The sequence below is a fragment of the Quercus robur genome, chromosome 2, assembly GCF_932294415.1.
Source record: "Quercus robur chromosome 2, dhQueRobu3.1, whole genome shotgun sequence".
In the NCBI taxonomy this organism is placed as follows: domain Eukaryota; kingdom Viridiplantae; phylum Streptophyta; class Magnoliopsida; order Fagales; family Fagaceae; genus Quercus; species Quercus robur.
Window position 1 is genome coordinate 17,185,268 of NC_065535.1, and position 13,201 is coordinate 17,198,468.

General features: G+C 37.8%; 1 protein-coding gene across 1 annotated transcript; it reads left to right on the forward strand.

The window, feature by feature from the left end:
- The first annotated feature begins 220 nt into the window (after positions 1–220).
- On the forward strand, positions 221–1,489 carry LOC126695645 (uncharacterized). The gene is made up of 2 exons (XM_050392476.1): positions 221–559; positions 671–1,489. The coding sequence occupies exons 1-2, from the start codon at positions 221–223 to the stop codon at positions 1,487–1,489; spliced, it is 1,158 nt and encodes a 385-aa protein (XP_050248433.1).
- The last annotated feature ends 11,712 nt before the right edge of the window (positions 1,490–13,201 follow it).

A 13,201-nucleotide genomic window follows, 5' to 3' on the forward strand; every position in this document is an offset into this window, starting at 1 on the left:
TGATCATATTGCTACTTTCAAGACTACCATGCACCTTCAAGGGGTCCCAGATGAGATTATGTGCAGAGTCTTCCCTACCACTCTCAAAGGACCGGCACGAGTGTGGTTTAGCAAAATACCCCCGAATACAGTGAGTTCTTTTGAAGAATTGAGTAAGTTATCTGTTAATAATTTCATCGGAGGGCAAAGGCACAAACGTTCTTCATCCAGCCTGTTAACCATGGAACAAGGAGAGAATGAAAGTTTGCGGTCCTTTATCACTCATTTCAATAGGGAAGCCCTGACCGTGGACGAGATGGATGACAAGCTACTCTTGGCGGCCTTCCATGATAGGGTTAATTATGATTTATTCATCCATAAGCTTTATGAGAAAGAGCTTCGATCCATGGCTAAACTCGTCCATTCGGCCCAAAACTTTATGAATGCAGAGGACGCAATCATAGCTAAGAAGAGGAAGAGAGCTGAAAGAATGGAAGCAAACTCCATGTGCCACTCCGAGCAAGGTCCCCATCCAAAGAAGGGACGAACGAAAGATAAGAAAGATCGAGATAACAAGAAGGTAGGCCCTTCGGCACGGAATCAACAATACACGCCATTGAACATGCCCCTTGAGCAAGTTCTCATGCAAATCAAAGATGATCCTTCCTTGAAGTGACCGGAGAAAATGAAGGGAAATCCCAACAAGCGCAATAGGAACAAGTATTTCCGCTTCCATAAAGACCATGGGCACGGCACGGACGAGTGTTTCGATTTAAAGCAGCCGATTGAAAATCTCATCAGACAGGGAAAATTAAGAAACTTCCTTCGACGAGACAATAAGGACAAGAAGTTAAAAGGAAAAGTAGAAGAGTCATCATGCCCTTCGCTCGGAGAAATAAGAGTTATCATAGGAGGAGGTTCAATGGGACAATCGTCCAAGTCAAGGAAAACATACCTGAAGGTAGTACAGAACGTTCAACTCTCTGGACGATCGCCAAGGATGAAGAACACGGACAAACAAGCCATCACATTCACGAACGAGGATGCTGAAAGAATTCACCACCCTCATGACGACGCCATCGTCATCACTCTGCTCATTGCTAACTATACAACCAGGAGGGTGTTGGTGGACAATGGAAGTTCCACAGATATTTTGTATTACCCTGCTTTTCAGCAAATGAGGTTAGGACGAGATATACTTCATCTAATGAATTCACCCTTAGTGGGTTTCGGAGGAATGAAAGTACAACTTGTAGGTATCGTTACATTACTTGTGGTGGTGGGGGCGTACCCACAACAGGTAACCAAGGACGTAAATTTCCTTGTGGTAGATTGTTCGTCCTCCTATAATGCTATAATCGGGAGACTAACTTTAAATAATTGGGAGGCAATTACATCTATTTACCACCTGTCAGTCAAGTTCCCTACGGAGTATGGAGTAGGACAAGTGCAGGGAGATCAGCTAGCAGCAAGAGAATGCTACCTGGCCATGTTGGCCATGGACGAATAGGTTCAGACGATGAACATTGAGGAAAGGAAAATTGTGGCAGAACCCACTGAAGCGTTGGAAGACATTCCCTTGGACGAGAATAACCCTGAGAGGTACACCAAGGTTGGAGCGGATTTGGGAAAGAAGGCAAAGTAGGATCTCGTCAAATTCTTAAAGAAAAGTATTGATGTGTTTGCTTGGAGTCATGAGGATATGCCGGGTATAGACGTTGGTGTCATTACCCACCGTCTAAATGTGTATCCTTCCTCTAAGCCTGTACGACAGAAGAAAAGAGTGTTTGCTCCTGAAAGAGACAATGCCATTAAAGAAGAGGTTCGGAAGTTAACTGTGGCAATGTTTATTCGAGAAGTTTATTATCCGGACTGGTTGGCTAATGTAGTAATGATCAAGAAGGCAAACGACAAATGGAGGATGTTTGTGGATTTTACTAATCTAAATAAGGACTGCCTTAAGGACAACTATCCATTGCCGTGTATTGATCAGTTGGTGGATTCTACTGCAGGTCATAAGTTACTAAATTTTATGGATGCTTTCTCTGAATACAATAAGATAAAGATGGACGAGGCAGACCAAGAGAAGACATCCTTTATCACCAGTCAAGACTTGTTTTGTTATAAAGTAATGTCCTTCGGTCTGAAGAACGCAGGGGCAACATACCAAAGGTTGGTCAACCATATGTTTCATCCACAGATTGGATGGAATGTAAAAGTCTATGTAGATGATATGCTGGTGAAGAGCCTAGACGAGGAGAAACACTTGGATGACTTGCAAGAAACCTTTGACACACTTAGGCAGTACAACATGAAGTTGAACCCTAGCAAATGCGCTTTCGGAGTTTCATCAAGAAAGTTCCTCGAATTCATGGTTTTGCATAGAGGAATTGAGGTAAATCCTGATAAGATACAAGCGATACTAGATATGAAGCCTTCGTGAAGCATCAAAGAAGTCCAATCTCTTACCGGACGAGTTGCTGTCGTTAACAGGTTTGTCTCTAAAACTACTGACAAATGTTTACCATTTTTTAAGGTTCTTTAAAAGGCATTTGAATGGACGGACGAGTGTCAAAAAGCTTTCTAAGACCTGAAGACATATCTCACTACGACCCCCTTGTTGAGTCCGTCTATGTTGGGAAAGGAATTGTACTTATACTTAGCAGTGACTCCACATGCTGTAAGTTCAGCATTGATCAAAGAAGAAGGAAGGGTGCAGAAGCCAGTCTACTGTACAAGCAGAGCACTCAGAGGAGCGAAAGGACGGTACCCACTGATAGAAAAATTGGCCTTTGCACTAATAACAGCTTCTAGGAAGTTGAGACATTACTTCCATGCTCATGTCATCAATGTCATGACAGACCATCCGCTCAAGAAGGTAATGAATAAGTTGGAAGCTACAGGACAACTGATCCAATGGGCTATCGAGCTCAACGAATTTGACATCAGATACCGACCTAGAAATGCAATAAAGGCTCAAGCCCTGACAGACTTCATTGCAGAATTCACTTCGAGTTATGATGACTTAAACGGGGTGGAAAACAGCAAGAAGTAGATCATCCGTGTGGACAGATCGTCTACACAACATGTAAGAGAAATAGGAGTTGTTTTACAATCTCCGGAGGGAGATAAATTGAAGCACAAGGTTCTTCTGCAATATCAAACAACTAACAATAAAGTTGAGTATGAAGCCCTTCTTAAAGGGCTGGAGTTGGCTAGGTTTGTGGAAGCAGAATTGATACTCGTCCTGGGAGACTTTCAACTAGTCATGGGCCAAGTAAATGGGACATGTGAAGCCAAGGAAGAACGAATGAGGAAATACCTTAATAAGGTGGTATGCCTTGTAAAGAAGTTTAAGGAAGCTGATTTCGTTCAAATCCCAAGATAAGAGAACATGGAAGCAGATATTTTAGCGAAGGAAGTCTCAGCGAATGAAGCCATAGACGAGTTTGATGAAATTCAATACATGCCAAGCATAGATTTTCCAGAAGTACAACAAATAGAAGGTGAAGGAAATTGGATGACTCCAATAGTATCATACTTGAAGGATGGAAAGCTTTTAGAGGGGAAAGATGAGGCCAGAAAGCTCAGGATCAGATCGACCAGGTACATCCTCATGGACGAGGTACTATACAGAAGAGGTTTTTCACCACCTTATCTGAGGTTTTAGCCCTGGACGACGCAAATTATGTATTGAGGGAGGTTCATGAAGGAGCATGTGGCAACCACTCAGGAGCCAGCTCACTTGTCCACAAGGTCGTCCGTGCAGGATACTACTGGCCAACTATCCAAGCTGATGCCAAGGCATATGTCAAGGTCTGCAATCAATGTCAATGATTCAGTAATGTCTATAGACAGTCCTCAGAGTATCTTACCCCAATGATGGCCTCATGGCCCTTTGCACAATGGGGATTAGATATCTTAGGTCCCTTTCCTCTTGGAACCAAACAAATGAAATTTTTGGTGGTGGGGATAGACTATTTCACCAAGTGGGTGGAAGCGGAGCCCCTAGCAAAAATCACACAACAAAATGTCAAGAACTTTATCTGGAAAAATATTGTGTGCAGGTTTGGGGTGCCTAGAGTATTGATATCAGACAATGGACGACAATTCGATAATGCACTTTTCAAAGACTTCTACGAGCACTTCGGAATTCAGAATCGTTACTCCTCACCCGCCCACCCTCAAGCAAATGGCCAAGTAGAAGTGGCAAACCGATCCTTGTTGAAAATCATCAAGACTTAGCTTGAAGGGGCAAAGGGAGTATGGCCAGATGAGTTACCAGGCGTTCTATGGGCCTACAAAACGATGATAAGGACCCCTACAGGGGAAACTCCTTTCAAGCTAGCCTATGGAAGCAAAGCAGTGATACTTGTAGAAGTACATATGGCCTTGAACTCTGCAACTGCGTTTCCCTTTGCTTTTTCAAGAAGGGTACTCAACTTGTCATTCCTCTTTTGGAGGTGATCAAGACGAGTGTCCTTCTCTATGGCATCAGTCTTCAACTCCTCAACATGGTTCTGCAACTCCTTAGCTTCTTCCTTGGCCTTGGCCGCCACCTTAGCCCACCTCTTGCACTCATCCCTCACCTTCTGGACCTTCGTCTCCAGTAAGATCCTCGTCTTGTCCAACTCTGTGGCCTGCCTAGACGCCGCAATGAATTTTGACATTCCCTACAAAAAGGTAAATGACAAAAAATGACGGTTAGACGAGAAAAGTATACAGTAACAAAGATGAAGTAAAAATGAAATTACTTACTTTAAAAAGATCATGAACACCAGAGTATTCAAAGTCCTTCAAGGACATGTCATAGCATACAGCTATGTCCTCATTAGACACAACCTTCTCAAAACGTTCCCTGCCTGAGTCGGGTTGTAGCGGGTTGGCAATGTTTCAATCCGTTACCCAACCCAATCTGCTATTTTGGGAGGTCTAAACTACCAATCCAAACCGCCTAACTTAAGGCGGGCGGGTCGGTTGCGGTTCAAGCGGGTTGGCGAGTCAAGTGGATATTTTGCACACCCCTAGATGGACTAGAGCTAAAAAATTTAGCATTTAACACCTTAAAAAACTATATATTTTTTTTAACACACAATTTCACAACACACCTTACATCAATGATCTTATTTTTACCATCAACCAAACACTATTCATTTTTTTATTAATTTATTTCTCACTTCTTCTTTGTCACGGAACCCAACTAAGTGATAAAATACTTCTTCTTCTTTTTTAGCATTCTTGCTATTGGCAATTCACCGTAGCAAGGAGGCAAAAAAAAATTTCCTTTAGCTCCACCAATGTTAAAGCATCAGCATTGGTGGTGCCAAAAATTTAGCAATTTAACACTATAAAAAACTATTTTATCTATTTTACCATCTCACTTTACAAAACATCTAACATCAGTGGTTTTATTTTAGCATTCTACAATAAAATAATATATCTATTACAATAATCAACAACCACCACCACCAACACAATAAAATAATATATCTTTTAATAAAACTAGAGCGCGTGCTCAGAAACTTTTCTATTTTTTGGGGGGTAAATATTTAAGGAATTACTACATTTTTGGGCTAAAGGTTCATTTTTGTGTGTTTCTTTTACACCATTTGATACTTATCCACATTGCATAGTTTGTGTTCTAAATTCAGTTTGTGTTCTACTGTAACAGTAATCAAAGAAAAGCACTGTACTATTGTAATCAAAGAAACACAATGAGTAAGCTTTAACCCACAAACACATATTAAAAAAAAAAGGATAATCATAGGAAAATAAAGAAATGAAGAAGACCCAAAGTCCAAATAACTAGAAGGTTGTTGATTTCTTTATAAAAACAAAATAGAGAAGAGCAATGTAAATGTACATTAACATACCTGTTGAACTGAAACAATTATAATTGCACTTTTGTTTTTGTAAGTAAAGTTTTCCCTTTTTTGGGTTTTGAATTTATAAAAGATGATGATGATAGTGTAGAGAAAAAGAACATAGAACTGAGAGGAATTGAGGAAGAAATAAATTGAAGTAGTTGAGTAACTAATGTGACAGTTGTCCTATTTTGTAGGCAGTGTTTTACATGAGAGTTAGAGATTATTTTTTGCATGTTATCCTTAAGTTTTATCTCTACTTTTTAGTATATTTTTTTCTTCAAAATCAAAATAAAGAGATTTGAGGGGAAGAAAAACCAAACGTGAGATGAGATTAAGGGGCAAGGGAAATTGGGTATTCAAAAAAGATAGTATTTTGTTATGGAAAAGAGAGAGAGAGAGAGAGAGAGAGAGAGAGTTAAGTCTTGATAAAGGAAAAATGGAAAGAAAAGAAAAAAAGAAAAAAGAAGAAAGAAAAGTGAAAACGTGAAGTAATGCTTAGTTTGAAAATCAACTTGCATAGGAGTTAAATATTGCCTATTTTGTAGGCAAGGTTATACGTGGGAGTTAAAGATATAATTTTATTATATTATCCTCAAGTTTTATCTCTACTTAAATTTAGACTCTAGGGGTATTTTAGAACAAAAAAAATGTCTAGTCCAAACAAGGAGAGCCCCTTAAGTACTAGCATAGATATTATTTTTTCTTTTACCATATAGCTCAAAAGCCAAAAAATTTGGCTTTACCTCCACTGATGTAGCCTACTTTTGATATATTTTGATGGTAAATTTAGTATTTTAGTAAAATGACTACACCAATACTAATGCTCTTAAATTAGAGTTTGAAGTGGTAAAATAGCTAAAAGGCTATTTTTTGGCTATTTTACCACCACCAATGGCGATGCTATGTTCTACAACCTACAAGTTATTTATTTATCTATTTTTACGGGAGGTGGTTTCAACCTACAGCCTACAAGGTAATTTGTGATGTATGCATATATTGAGATTTAGTATGCGTTTGTCAAATCACATAAATAATTTTAAATGAAACGAGATTTAGTATAAAAATAAATGTACACACCTACACATGAAATGGGCCCTTTAATAACATTTTGGTGTTCCAAGTTCGATTCTTTTATTCTTTAAAAGTGGTATGGGATGCTTACGCGTAATATATGTGTTCTCTTCTAGTGATGGTTTCACACTCGTACATGAAATAATACTTTTAATACTATATTAGTGTTTATTTTGTGTGCTAGGTCTGTCTCGTCACATTTTTAGTTATTTCAACAGTGGCAAATGCATGAATCTCACTTAACAAACATATAAACCATAAAGCGATAAGAATGAAATTTTTAAGATATATATATATATATATATATATGTGTGTGTGAGAGAAAGTAGAAAATAATTATTATGGAGAAATGTTGACATGTACCCTGTTAAGGATTATTTATTATGAGATCTATTTAATAAAAAATTTGTATAAATTAATAAAATGATTGAAAATATAACAAAATGATAAGTGAAACTTAAAAAATTAGTTTTATTAGCTCTACACCTTATAAAATTAGTAAAAAATCTAACATAAAATACAACAATGTGGTATAAAGTAGTTTTGCCATTATTATATTATTGACATTATTCTTTTTAGTATGTGCAAAATGAAATGATACTTTCAAAGAACAATGACGTCCAAAATAAAAATAACGTGTTATTATTAGTTCTTGAATATGGATTTTGGACTTTTGAATTAAACAAAACTTGACAGACAAGATTCTCTTGTTGTTCCAATGTTCCCAAGTGGCGTAGGCCGTTTCCATCTAGGACGGTGTTATTTTACGCGCAAAGAAATTATTATATACTAGTAGAAAGACCTGGCGTTGACTACGAATTACACGTGGCGTTGTTTTATTGGTTGATATTGTCCCCTCATTTTCTTAAAGCAGAAGTCACTTTGTTCCTTCCCAGCAAGAGCAAGATATATATATATATATATATATATATATAATGTTGAAGACGTTGGAATCATCATCTTTTGACTTTTCGAGGTGACCGATGCCGATGGGGTGGGAAATTCGTTTCGTTTTGTATGAGAAGTTACGTCGATTTTTGTCTTCAAGTGTTCGTTTCCAACTTGCTTTATCTGAACCGCAGATGAGTGACGCAATTTGGAAAAATTCATTTGGACAAAAGAAAATGAAAATATAAAATCACATACTTTTTTCTTCTTGATATATGCTTAGCATATATGTGGGCGCAACATTTAAAGTGATATTCCTATCGTTTTGACAGGACAAACACCAAAAATTGACATATTAGGGAGGTGTTTGACAAAACATAAACCCCGTTTTTCTTAGTTTTGAATCAATATTGAAAAATAAATCAATTCAATTTTGAAGTAGTTTAAGTTTAATTGCAATTTGTCTAAACTTAAATTTAAATTTTGCTTCTTATCTCTTTACATATAATTGGAATTATGGCTCTTTTTTATCTTTTTTTTTTTTTTTTTTTTCCAAGACCATTCTTATTATTTAGTTCAAATTGATTTTCTCAAAACACATTAAGAAAAAAAAAAAAAAAAATTTTTACAAATCTTTAAAGACAATTCGGAATCAAATAAAAAGGTAAGAGATATAGTCAAAATGGAACACACTTTCCCACCCCCCCCCCCCCCCCCCCACCCCCCTCACAAGTTAGCTTTGGCGGTTCTAAAAAAGAGACTTTGGGGAAAAGAGGAATCAAGAGGAGAACATTTCAAAAGTCGATATAAACACAATATATAAAAATTCTCATCAACTAGTGAATGTGTCCAATATATCCTAATTCCTAAGGTCAAATTAATAAATGCCCTCACCTTTGCATCTCCAGGTAGAACCTCCTTAATTGGTTGAAGTTGAACTTACGTATGTTTTATTGGTGAAGGGAGCCATTTGTATTAATTGTCAAATGCAAACGTTATTTCCTGACTCCACACTCCATCTAGGATGCATTTGATGAGATTGGTGTTTCAAGAAAAGTAGTTCGAAAGTATATAGCTTTTTAGGACTCGAAATAGCAAAGAGTTTTGATTGTGGACAATCCTCCAACATTGTCATCATAAAAATGTTAGATTAATGGTCCGTTTGAGAATAACTTAAAGTTGAAAACTTTTTACTGAAAGTATAAGGAAAAAAAAAAGTTGAATAGTACAATAAAACTTATAAATAGTATCAAAAAGTATAGTAAAACTCATAAATAATAGGAAAAATAAACTAAAATTACAAATAAGCTGAAAATTTCAGCCAATCTGAAACCTAGACTAAATAACTTCAAATCTTGAAGGCCCATTCCTCCTTCATTTTCAAACCAACACAACTTAGACCAACCCATCTAATCAATCTTCATTTTCATGATTTTTTTACCCCACCAAAAGTTACTAATCATAGAATTTTTAGTTCATAATGCAACCCCTCTAAGAGCTTAAAGTGGCCAGTGGCATATGTGGAACAGCCTGTGCCACCGCCTAAATTAACACTTTTGTACTTGCTTTATATAACAATTTCACTTTCCAACCATGAATCTTTATCCACGTACGCCTAAGTTTTGATATCCTCAAAAGCTTTCTCTCTTGCCATGCCTATTACAGTTGGTAAACTCATATTACTTCTCAAAATTAGTAGTTCTCATGACATCCATGGTATAGGTGATCTTCTCTGCAATCATTTACCCAACACTTTGACTAAAGAACAAAGTGATTTTGTATTTTTTTTTTTCCAGTTTTTGACCTGAAGCTTCCTTGTAATATATTAAGAGAGAGGGAGAATATTCATAAAACACCGTAAAGAAGGGAATATGTTTTGAAAACATTATTTAAAATGCTCATCATCGTTAATTATGGACTATTGTCTAAGAAAAATTAAAGTGATTTGTAAATCGTTGGTTAATGGGTTACTACTTAATAGACAATTTTAGAAAAGTTTTGATACAATTTTTATGAAAAATATAAAAATTTGTCAAAAATATTAATTATTTTTTTCTTTTTCAATAGTAAGTTTCTAAAAATATTTCATAAACTAATATTCTTAGGACATTTGTTAATTTTTTCCATAACTAAATTATAAGTTATTAATGAAACTAATTAAGATAGAACTATGTGGTGGGCCTTTTGTGATTTTGGACTGGACTGCCTCCTGCTATATCGGGCCCAAGTGTTCTGGATAAGAGAGTCGGGACTGGTCCAGTTGCAACTCACTCTAATCCGGCTTGTGCACAAACTATGCCCCGTTTGCCAAAACTTTTAGTCGCATGCCCATGGCAGGCGAAGTTTGTAAGGTTGAATTTAATCAACCATTTTATTGGCTTTATTCCGTGCCAAATTTGCTTGTATTTCAGCATTTAGTAACCCTGTATTTAGGTGGGTTTGTTGTAAGGGTAGTGAGTGAGATAGAGTGTTGAATGCTCAAGAGTGTGCAAGAAAACAGAGACTCGCGGCTGGATTTCGCGGGTGACTCGCGGCTACAAGCCGCTAGATGCAGCATACGTGCCAAGCATGCCAGAAGTTGAACAGTCATGCTAGCTGGAGCACTACAGGACAAAATAGGATAACTGGCCATTCGGTTATCTCGTGACCGAATCTCGCGACTCAGTCAAGTCGCGAGGCCAAGCCGCGAGCCACCCCTGTTTTGAAAAATCTGACGTTTCACATTCTCTTCTCACCCCAGTATAAATACCCCTCATACCCACAAATGAAAGAGAGCTTCTAGAGAGAATTTTGAGAGAGAAACCCTAGAGTAAAACAAGATTGATTCATCTACAATCTTTACATAAGAGTCTCTTCAAATTCCTCAACTCTCTTCCTCTCCATTGTCAAATCCTTGAGAGGCATTTTTACCAAAACCTTTTCCTCACCATTTCCATTACTGTGAGAGGGCTGTTTGGTGTTTTGGGAAGCAGTTAGGAAGAAACCAATTTACATTGGTTGATACTATGGTCAAGTAGCGGAATCCGGGAAGTTAGAAAAGAAATAGGTTCGGCGCAACCTCGTTGGAGCAAGAAGTTTGGAGGGCTTAGGTGCACTGGGTAGATTAGGCTTGGAGGGTCTATTGCTGTCCATGTATCCCAACTACATTTTATAGTGGATTGTTTACCGCTTGGAAGGCGGCGGAGAGGTTTTACGCTGAGGGCTTTGGTTTCCTCTTCGATAACACATTGCGTGTTGTCCTTGTGTTTGCATCTTCCTTCCCTTTTATCTTTGCCTTTTATTATCTGCTGTAGGTTGTGATTTTAATTTGGTTTAGATAGTTTTCCAATTTTGTTTTATAACTTTTGTTCATTTTCCGCACACTAGTTGTTTGACATAAAGCTTGAATTGGTTAATTTGTAAATTGAGGGTCTAAACGTTCAAGAGTGTTTTTACACTACTTGAATTTTCAATTGGTATCAGAGCGGGTACACTTCTAGTAGTTTCATTACCATTGTGTGATCCTTGACTCCCTATTGAGATGGATCGGTCTCAATCCCTAAATGCACCTCCATATTTTGATGGTAGTAATTATATTTTGATGGTAGTAATTATGCTTTTTGGAAGGTTCGCATGAGAGCATTTCTATGTTCCATTGATGAATCAGTTTGGGATGCTGTTGATATAGGTTGGACCAGGCCTGAGGAAGCCAAATCCACATGGGATAAGGCAGCATTCGCTGCATCTAATGCTAACAGTAAAACACTCAATGTTATTTTCTGTGGTGTGTCTTCAGATGAATTTCACAGGATCTCTCACATTACCGTTGCCAAAGAAGCATGGGAGATATTAGAGACCACTTACGAAGGCACAAAGAAAGTAAAAGACACTAAGCTGCAGATGCTAACCACTCGGTTTGAGGAGTTAAAAATGAGTGAGGATGAGTCCTTTGACTCTTTCTATAGCAAGCTGAATGAGGTGATTGTAAGCAAGTTCAATTTGGGAGAGAAAATAGAGGATTCTAAAATTGTAAGGAAGATCCTTCGATCATTGCCGAAAAGTTTTCGTGCCAAAGTAACAGCGATTGAAGAGAGCAAGGACCTTGATGACATCAAAGTCCAGGAGCTGGTTGGTTCTCTTCAGACTTATGAAATGTCGCTGCCCAATCAACGGAAGAGTAAATCTCTTGCTCTTAAGACCATTAATGAGAAGGTAGAAGACCATAACTCATCGGGAGAAGATGTGGTTGACAAAGATGTTGCATACCTTGTAAAAAATTTCCGAAAATTCTTGAAATTCAAGAATAATGGCAAATTTGGTGATAAAGGAAAATTCCAAAGTTCAGGAAGAGAGAAAAGGGAATTCAAAAAGAAAGATGGAAAAGAATCCCAATCTACACAAGGTGTCATTTGTTTTGAATGTAACAGGTATGGACACTTTAAGAAAGAATATCTGAATTATTTAAAATCGAAAGGCAAAGTGTATGCCACGACATTGAGTGACTCAGATTCATCTGACTCAGATTCTGAGGAAAGCTGTGACGGAGAAGGGAATTATTTAGCTTTTATGACTATTGCCCATGTTGAGTCTTCAGACGAGTTGAATCTGCTTGTACAAGAGCTTGGAGTACATAGTGATGAAGAATCATTTGGAGCTGTTGAGGAATCAGATGCAGAAGAAGATGAAAACACAGCCAATCTTCAAGACAATTATAACTCACTCTTGGAGAGGTCGGGTGAGTACACAAGGGTGGCAAAGGCAGCTGTGAGAAAGATGAAGAAGTGGTCGGGTGAGTACACAAGGGTGGCAAAGGCAGCTGTGAGAAAGATGAAGAAGGTAGAGGAGGACTATAAAAGTTTCCTAATTCGCTATAAGGAAGCCAAATGTGAGATAGAAATACTGAACGGTGAGCTGTCAGAAGCTTACACAAAAGTGAGATTTCTTGAGCAAGAGGTTGTGCAAGCAAATGCTAAAATAGAGAGGGCCACCACCAAGAAGCTAGATGATGTTATTTCATCTCAAAAGAGCTTTTCAGAAAAATCCGAATTGGAATATATCGGAGGAAGTAGTTTATCTGGAAATGTCACTAAAGAAGTGAAATTTATAAAGGCCAAAGAATTAGCTGATGTTGGCCCTACTGTTGAGAAGCCCAAGATAGAGGAGATGAGGAATGTGGGGAACGAATGGTTGTTGAATTCACGTAATCAATCTGTGGGCAGGTCTGAATCCCGAGCCAAGTCTCGTCCATGACCACAAAGAGGTCCTAGATTAAATTATGTGTGTCATCATTGCGGACTTCAAGGGCGTACTCGACCAAATTGTCAAAAGCTAAGAGTAATGAATAGTGCAACTCCTCAAAGGTCACAAGGACTTAGAAATGATAGGAGAAATTGGGCTGGTGAACCATCAAGAGTTCA

Bases quoted from the DNA above. Each gene is read 5' to 3' on its own strand.
- LOC126695645 (XM_050392476.1), top strand. From the start codon at position 221: ATGGAACAAGGAGAGAATGAAAGTTTGCGGTCCTTTATCACTCATTTC. The intron at 560-670 runs GTAGGCCCTTCG...GAGAAAATGAAG, and splicing joins AAGATCGAGATAACAAGAAG to GGAAATCCCAACAAGCGCAA.